The sequence below is a fragment of the Atta cephalotes genome (assembly GCF_000143395.1).
Source record: "Atta cephalotes unplaced genomic scaffold scaffold00028, whole genome shotgun sequence".
NCBI lineage: Eukaryota > Metazoa > Arthropoda > Insecta > Hymenoptera > Formicidae > Atta > Atta cephalotes.
Window position 1 is genome coordinate 1,919,105 of NW_012130092.1, and position 10,203 is coordinate 1,929,307.

The 10,203-nt window shown below is 27.2% G+C and overlaps 1 protein-coding gene across 1 annotated transcript in view; it reads left to right on the forward strand.

The window, feature by feature from the left end:
- The first annotated feature begins 5,855 nt into the window (after positions 1-5,855).
- The window catches only part of LOC105620662, a 10,599-nt gene continuing 6,251 nt past the window's right edge, over positions 5,856-10,203 (forward strand). Inside the window, exons 1-2 of the mRNA XM_012202151.1 lie at positions 5,856-5,951; positions 7,934-8,144. Coding sequence (XP_012057541.1) covers positions 5,856-5,951; positions 7,934-8,144 — 307 coding nt within the window. The remainder of the gene's footprint in view (positions 5,952-7,933; positions 8,145-10,203) is intronic.

Sequence of the window (10,203 nt, forward strand, 5' to 3'; positions counted from 1 at the left end):
AACTAACTACTACTACACTAATATATTATATATTATTATATATATATATATATATATATATATATATATATATATATATACCATAATAATTATTTAATATTATCTTGAATCTTTCATACGTGTAAACATACATATAAGCATTCAATGTATTATAATAATTTTAATATCTTTTAATATATTATACATATAATCAATTTTTTAACAAAAGTTCTTAAAGAAAATCAGATATATGTAAATTAAATAAATTTTAAAGAATAAAACAATAAATAAAAATAAGAATAAAATGCACCTATTATACGAAAGATCTACCTGCGCTGTTATACCTTCTGCCAAAAAAAATGATATAAGAATCATTTTAATCCTTCTGGTTCCTAATGTTTGATAAGGCCATAGACCAATAAACGACATGAGAAGGCGATTTAGATTGAAATAACGACTTTCAAACAAATTCATTTTGATTGTACGTTGGACACATAAGAATAGAATAAAAAAAAATTTCTCTTATTTCTTATTTTCTTTAAATGCTATTAAATTTTTTTTTCCGTTCATTGACTTTTGATTACTCACTGATGTTAGTAATAATTCGATATCTTTTAAACTGAAAAATATTCTGTATTTCATAAAAGAAAGTAATGCATAGGTTAATTTCGTTAGTAGGTCTCTTAACTTTACACAAAAACATGGTAAATAATAATGTAGCACTAAGAAAATTATATATAATAACAACGCTTGGAAGAAAATATATTCTCTGGAAGGAGAAAATAATTTTCTTACTTCCAGTTCGCGCAAACTCAGTAAAAAATCTTCACAGCTACTGACTAGGAGTATTCACGGTTGAACTGTCAGTCAATATACATAGTGTCAGTTGTTATAGTTTTCGAGGAATTGATTCTTTGAATTGTGCCACTATAAGACATTCATTTGACTCTAATAGATAAATGTTGATTAACATATTGATTAATAAAATATAGAATAGAATATTTATTACTTTCCCCTTATATTCGATGATATTAATCAATATATCTCCCCAAGAAGAGAAATAATTGATTAATCGAATAAACATATTTATATTACTTGTTATACAAATTGGGTAATCTATAAGTTAGTCTAATCTATATAATTTAATATATTGTGAGATAAATCCTAATACGTTTAACGTATAACGTTTACGTATAACAAATTATACGTTTATTATGCGTACCTGACAAATTATTTTTGCTACTAATTAACATTATATAATGTTAAATAGATATTTTAGGTCATTTAAAATTATAGACATATATTATGAATTTTAATTCCGCTTATTTAATAATAGTTATTATTAAATCAAGTGATATTGCCAAGAATACAACTAGAAAAAATATGAATAAAATTCATAAAGATTGTGTTTTCTTTAAAGCTTTTTACGACAAATGCTCTGGTCTTCCCATTAAATTCTCAACTGCAATATCCTATAAAATGCAACAGAGTATACATAGTAAAAAAATATATTTCTTAAAATATATTCAGAAAATTATAACATTATGATCAAGTTAAAATATTGTATTTTTTTTAATATGAATTTTTTTGATAGTTTTTATTTATTTTGTTATTAAGAATTATCTATATTTTCAAAAAAGATTAATATTTATTTCGTAAGTGCAATATAAGAAGTTTTTGTTTCGAAAATAACAGTAATTTTAGGTTAATAAATTAAGTATTTTGATTAGTACATTAAACATTTTATTAGAGATGTGCAAATAAAAAATTTTTTTATGCTACATAGATCAAATGAAATTTTGTTTCTTAATTTATTTGAATCCAAATCAAAGTAAATCAAATCAAATCGTTAAAACAACTTTTCATTAATAGCACAATTATCATATATTTGACATTAGAATATTCGTTCATGACAATAGATATAACATTTTATAAAACATTTTATGAAATAATTAATTTATACTTAATCAATCATCAAAATAGCAATTATATCAAAATAATAATTTCTATATAAAAATTTTACTCAAGGCTTAATTCTAACAACAGATATTTACAGGTATCTCAATTTAATGACTTTTTGGAACATCTGTTCGAAACATCACGAAATATTGCACGCATAATGGAATGCGCATAAGGCGTAATAAAGATCGACTCATTTTGCGATGTATGAATCTCTTCGTTGTGTGCTATAGCTGGAGCATAGCGCTGTTAGACGAGGTGGTCTGCCATAATTGTGCAATACGTGTATCTCGCATATCTCAGCGTGCAGCCTTCCGTTCCGCCCTTCGAGAGCTACGTTGCATATCTATCAAGCGCAACTTAATGTATAACGACGAATAACGGGGATTGTACGGTGATTTGTGCATAGCTGACAGACGAAATGTTCATTCTTCCAAACGGCTAAATCGGCATTGATTAACATCAACAAAAACATATAACAAGAAGATTTCTATATTGATTTTTAAATCGACCTGTGGCGTATCACAGCGTATATCACAGCGTAAGTACGAAAAATGTGCACAAAATAAAACATTACATATTAAGACGAATGTACCAGTCAGTGGCCATGGTTCACAATTACTAGACAAACTACCAAAAATTTTAAATACTAAGCTTTTAATAATATGTATAACTAAATGTCTAAATAAATTCGTTGTTTTAAAAATTTAATAAAACAAATTAATTTAGAGCCGCACATATCGTTAAATGTTTAATATTTAAAATTTTGATCACTTTATCCAATAATGGGATCATATCTCTTAACTAGTACATTTACTTTATATGACAATGACAAAACATTGCTGGTGTATATATATTTAATTATGTATACTTCATATGTATATTTCTTAATATTTTTTCGAATATCATCATAAATAATATTAATCCCCTAGTGATTAGTATCTCAAGTAACACACAGCGCTTATAAAACATTAAAAAAGCGTTAAAAAAACGTATATAATCGTTTTTTTAGTGCTTTGCAAGCGTTGCTGTCCTACTTGGAGTTGCACATTTATTTTTTATAAATAGGTATAAGAATATATCAAAAAGTCCAGGAGCCATACAATTTAATTAAATTTAATAATTGAGGAAGCAATATGGCATTGAACATTAAAATACAATGCTTTTCACCAAAAGGCTATGCGTTAATACATTAACAAATTCAGATATCGATAAATTTTTTTTCAAAATATTTTTGAATAAAATTAGTAAAATAAAAAACTTTTTTACAATAAGGTAATGCTACTGCTAAAAAGTTAATATTTCAATAGAAAAAAATTATTAATACTCCAAACGCTAGTACAATGGAAAGATATCGTGATTTTTCGTTTTACGTGTTGTGAAGTTAATACTCTAAATTTAAGTTCACTTTTTTAAAAAATGAGATTCTAACTTCACAAAAGTATCGATAAACGGTATCTGATTTTTAAAACCAGAAACTTAGTCATCTTCAAATTGTCATCGGATTACGAAATTTTTAATAGACAGCGATAAATAATTCTGTCACATTCACAGACTATTTGATCATGACGATGTAGCGATAAAACCGGTTAAACTGGAATAAAATTTTAACGATTGTAACAAAAGTAGCATAAGTTTCTAAAAGAGCGAAAAGAATTGCTAACAGAATGAGCTTATTGAAATCAATATTAAATCAATAATTTAATTAATTATTATTTGTACCTATCTTTCTATTTAAGTAATACTTTAATGTGTATATATTTTTTAAGATAGAGATTTTAACAATATACTCGAGAAACTATTATCGTTTAATTCCAAAAATTCGGATTAGATATCATAATGCATTTTTGTTCTATATTTTTAGACTAATAAGAGAGAGAGAGAGAGAAAAGATAATATTTTTCAAGAAAATATAATGTTTAAAAGAAAAATATAGAAATATATTAAGTAAGAGGTAAATAATAAACTTCTATATTAAATTTTATATAAATAGATTGCTCATGAGATATTTGTCAAAGTAGACAAACAAACATAATTGTAACACTATGTAACAGAAATAAGTACAAACTGTAACGCTTTTAAAATTTTAATACGCTCTTTTACATTTTCTCCTTTTTAAACTTACTATACTATTATAACAAGTCAGGTTAGAACCGGTCAAACAGGCTTCTAAAATAAATGGAAGATCCTTGCAGCTTAGTGTCATCAACACGATTTATAAAAATATGTTTAATACACGTTCATTATTATATTCAATTCTGAATTTTAAAAGAAAAATTTTATTACACAACTGTTGCTAACAAGCGACTTTTAATTAAATACTTTTTTGTTCCTTGTGGAAACTGCGAAATAAAATTGCATAATTTTTTTTTACAATTGCTCTGATTTCAACTTGACAAAATTAAAAAATATTCAACTTAGTGCTGCAGATATACAAGTAAAGTAAACAGATCTAACTAAAAATATTTTCATATTATCGTGCTTCTATTGAAAATAAATATGTTTATATATTAACGCAAATGCAAATGTAAATTATATAAATCTGTTCTAATATTTATTTAACATCAATACTATGCTAAAAATCTATTGCATCAATAACATCATGTGCATATTTCCTGTTAATAAATTAATACAAAATTTCAATAATTGTGCATAAAGATTATATATATGGAAATTTTTTGCTATTTTCCTTTGTTACGTAATATTGCTTTTAGTAATCTTGTAATAATGAATGTAGCATTTTAAACTGATAGCAATATAAACATCACTTTGTCGTACATAAAATATGTATATTTCATTGTTCTTTTTTTTAATCTTGCATGGCTGTGCATATATATTAACCTGAAATGGCGGTGTCAGATACTGGATGTTATAGCCAGTACCTTGTATTCTCCTCTTCGTACCTGCATCTTCAACGCATAATACGCGATGCGACTCATCGTTTTATACTTGGAGCGGTTAGGCCCCTTCGGATGCAGCTTCCTTACCGAATTTATCGCTCGTCCGAATCGCAGACAAGTCCATATAACCCGTTCATGATCTCGCTTCCCACCTAGCTCGTGCAAAACCCTTGCGCTCGCCACGCTGTTTTCATTCTTATATAAATCTCATTGCAGGCAATATATATTGCATGGTATTCCTTTGCTCATCTCACTTATATCGACCATTGAAATTTATCTCGCTGATCAAACGCGAATAACTGAAATAAATCGTTGTCAAGCCGCCTTTTATCCTTTACCGTTCTTATTAAATGTGTCGTGAAATATAAGATATTTAAGTCATTCTTATTCTTTTCAATTTCAGACGCCGATTGTAACAACAACTTTGGGATTCTGTTACGTAATAACGGTAAAATATTAATATTTAAATGAAGTTTATACGTATTTTCAATTGGCTATCTAACATTTATAAATATAACTTAATAATTTTATTCTATTGTATATAATATTTCTAAGACTTAAAAAAGTAAAAAGTATTTTTGTAAAAAGTCCTAAAACTATAAATGAGCAAAAATTTATAATATAAATTGTCTTTTTATGTATGCATGTATGTGTAATAAACAGATAAATAGTAAGCAAATTATGAAAGAATAAGAACTGTATAGAATTGTGTTGTACATTGATGTAACTTTGCATTCCTTGCAGCTAAAATGATATGAGAGACGAAAGAGTTTCAGAAACAGCTGCAAAACAATAGGCATAACTTCTAACGTGGTTGACACGCTGGTTACCGCAAGCCAAAAGCAGCTAATACAGCAAGTTATCCACTTAGAAATCCGACGGAACATTGCGAGAGAAGAGTTTGAGGAGTCGGAGGGTATAGAAGGCTGTTACCAACTTTGGATAAACCGGGCTAAGTTTCTTGGCTCGGTACTTACGAAACTGCCATGTGAAAACGTTTAAGTTTATTCTTCCCGTATGCACCGACAGAAAAATACCACAGGCATCGATTTACATAACGATTATAAGTTAATTAAGCGCTTAAATGCGCTGTTTATCAGAACTGCCTTAAAGGTAACACATCTTCAAAATCATTATCGATTTTTGTATTCTGATAACAAGAATGTTTAATAAAATAAATATATCTACTGACAAGTTTTATATTTTACTTAAAAAATAATTATTTATAAATATAATTTATTAATCAATATAACTGATTATGTAAGAAATATATATTTTTACTTTGTACATAATTCAGAATTCATTGTATTATTTCTTAATATTAATATTAATATTTAATATTTCTTAATAATTTCTTTTTGTTGAAATATGCGATTACATTTAATTATGTGTTTACTACGTAGTGTAAAAAGAATGCAAAATGAAAGTTCGATTTCTATTTTATTCATATTATGGGATATAATATGTAAACTGTAATGTTATATTATAATGTTATATTATTAGATAAGTTTTATAATACTAAAAAGTCAAATTAAATTGGATAAAGGAGCATAAGAGCCAATTCGAAGAAATTGTTTAATACACTTGCACGTATATTTTACAAATTGGCTCTTATGCTCCTTTATCAAATTTATTGCGACTTTATTCGAATAGCCAATAATCTATTTAATACTCAAAAATTTAACAAAATCCAAAGATAGATTTCCGTCCACAAACTTTTAATTTACAAAAATATTTGGGAAAGATATTGTTAAGTAATTCTTTCCACTTTACCATTCGTCATACAAAGAAAATATTTGTGGCAATGAAATATTTTATGTAGGAACTTTAAACTGACAATTTGTGCTCTACAAAATGATCCGTTGTAATATTTTATCGAGAAAATATTGGATTCAGTCAGGGATTTGAGATATTTCAGTGGTCCTGTTCTCTAAAGATAAGATTCTCATTTTTTAAGGTCACGATGACATATCCACGCAATAACAAAGTGAACATTTGCGATTTTGAAAAGATTATGTCAAATTTTTATAGAAGTTAATTTAACAAAGTTAAATGTTTCTGCTCTTCTGTCTGTTTTTTTGTTCTCCTCTCTTTTCAATATTATCTGCGGTAAAACTGCATTAGACGACTTCACTGATTTGAATAATCTTGATGTTATTTCAAAGTTATTTTTCTGAAATTTCTAATCAAATGATTTTATATCATTCATTACTTATTAAAAAATTATTAACAAATAAAGTTAACAATATAAAGATGTGTTTAATTCTATTTTAAATTTAACCCATTACGAATTTTATGTAAATATCACATTATGTGCATAATTGCATATTTAAATAGTTGGCGGAGAAAGAAGTAGAGCCCTACATTTCCACAAAACAAATGTAACTAAAATAAAATTTTATAGAGTAGATCTCGTTTCGTCTATTGGAAATCTATGTAGAATCGTACAAGGATTTAGAAGGTCCACTTCATATTGCCTTCTGCTTACAGTGCGAAACGAGATTGTAATTGTACAATTCCACATAGATTTCCAATTTCCCAAGCAAGGTCCACTTCACTGAATTTGATTTGAGTTAGATTTTTTCGAGATAAGAATATATGTATATGATAAAATATACATATAAAATATGTATATGATAATATATACTACACTTCTATTATACTGGAGCCTCTCCCCCGCGTTCACGTATTTCTTTATATACGCAAATATGCACATAACGTGCTATTTATGCTATGTAAAAATTCAAATAGAGTTAAATATCTTTAAAGAAGATAATTAAGTTTCAATGATAACAACTTTATAATAAACATTATGCGATGACTAAAACTTCATGATTGTTATTTACGACGACGATTTTGATGCGAAGATCATTGAAATCGGTGAAGTTATCCTTAATGTGCAGTTTTACCTTATCTTTCTATGCTACTTATTCTTATATCACAAAAAAAAATTGTGTAATTATGAATACTTCATTTAAAAAAAACTCATTTTAATTTTGAGATGTAGAAAGAAGTAATTTTATAATTAAATTTCCACCTAAGAATATCTATGAGATAATGTTATTCTATTTCTTTATTAGATTTTATCTAAATAGGTCGCGCGCCAAGAGAAAATCGAAGGGTGTCTTCGACATCTCGTCAGAACGGGACCTCCTCCGAGCAAACACATTTCCGGAATGTTGTATAACGCAAAAGTAAAGGAAAGATGGTACGGAGGAGGAATAGTGTATGCAGACGCGAGCCTATATCAAAAGTTCGCTTCCGTTGGGGCTCGCGAAAAAGGAGACGATGACATAGCTGCGTTAGGTAAGTTGACTCAGGACGAAATTGGTTTCGACGCGTGTCGGTGAATGTCGAACTTTCATCGTGATACCTTCACTTAGATAGACATCACTGTACTTTTGCAGTCATGAAAGAAAACTGCAGAAATTCTTCAAAGAAGTAGACGCAGAAAAACATTTGCAAATTTAAAACAAAAAAATTTTTGTTTTACTCTTATATTAGAATTATTTTTTACATCATGTAAAATATTATAATAAGAATGATATAATATCATGTCCATTATTTGAATTTTTGCATTATTTTTGAGAAAAGACATTAAATTAATTTAACTTCATAATAGAAAACTATTTCTAACAATAAGACAAATAAATTTAGCACAGAGACAGATATATGTTTAGCATAGTTAAATTCTCTCGTGACAATTCTACGAGATGATTAAATGAGCACTTGATAGATAATTTATTAAAAATAATGTGTTATAAATTATTTAATATACTAAGTTCACCGTATTATGAACTTATAAAAATATATTTATTTCAATCTATCGATATTAAAGTAAAACAAAATATTATTCTTTTGACTTTTAAAAAACACATCAATCTTTTTCATTTTTCATTTTAATCATTTGTTTTTACTCATAGAAACGCTGGTTTATGAGATTTATTTAGATTATATAAAAAAATTAACTATTTCTAATTTGATTACTAAAGATTTAACTATTTTTGTATGTCACTTTTAAAAGATACAATATAATTTGCTAAAATTCGGTGATTATTTCAGCGTAAGTATATCGCTGAAACATGTCATTGAGAAATATGCAAATATAAAAACATAATTGAAAGTAGTACTCACGATGTCGAAGTCCAGATTCTCGGCAATCCAGTCGCGTCCTTGCTTGAATTCATCGTGGAGACCCATGATGTAAAGAGTATCAAGTCCATCGACGATAGTTGCACCCATATTCGAAGCCCCGAAGATACTGGCACTGTGACCTCTCTTCGAGATTGGTCTTAATTCGTTTTTTCCCCATGCGTACCGTACGTAGTTGTCCCAGCCATGCTTCATCATCTGCGTTAGAAAAGTGCAAGAAATTAATACAAATTTTTCATTTAAAAAATAAAAATATCTACTATTTTACAATTTACATAAAATGATATCAATTACACGTAACTGTTTAGGCGAGAGTTGCCGAATGCGTATCACTTAAAATATTTTTTATTATATTTTCCATTTGATTTGTATGCAAATAAACATTGGAAATTAGTTTGATGTTTTAAGTCATTATTACATTTTTAACTTTTTACAATAACAAATTAATTTGATATAAGGTTTTTTGTAAAATGCAAAGATACGATTCTTCGTCTAAATCGTACCTCCTTTAAAAGTATCGAATTTATAAATAAAAATAAAAATATCAAGTTAATAAAAATATCAAGTGTATAGTGTGTAGAAGTCTTTCCTTTTTAATTTTAATTTTAATTTATATGTAATATAAGTATTTTTCTTTTATTTTTTGATCAAGTTAATGACAATTTAATTGACAATAATAACGTTTGACATTAACAAGTTCACCCGAATTAAGAGATTGTTAATGGAGCACATCTTTTATATCTTATCAAATACACAAAAAATCTTTCTCATAAAAATTACTCTTTAAAAATCAGTATTTTCATATATTGTGAGATATAGTACTCTCATCAAGAACAGAAAACTTTACTTTTATGAAAATATAAAAATTCAGATAAAATTGTATAGTTAATTGCTAAAAATATAAGTATCTTAAATACAAATCAATATCTTAGAATTCTAAAATGTCCCTTCTATGATTAACGATATGCGCAGCCAAAGTATCGAGGTATCGAGCTTCTAGGATGCCACATGAACTAAATGAATAACAAATATGTTGTCCAATCCGTTCATGCCCATTATTTCCTATTCTCTTGATTTTTCGAGTTATTTGTCGAGCATCCGCGGTCATGATCGCTTCATCATGTTTTTATGATGGCATAATTTAGGGGTAATATAATATAGAAAAGACCAGTGGTATTACTAGGATCCCTCCCCCCTCCCTCTCTCTCTCTCT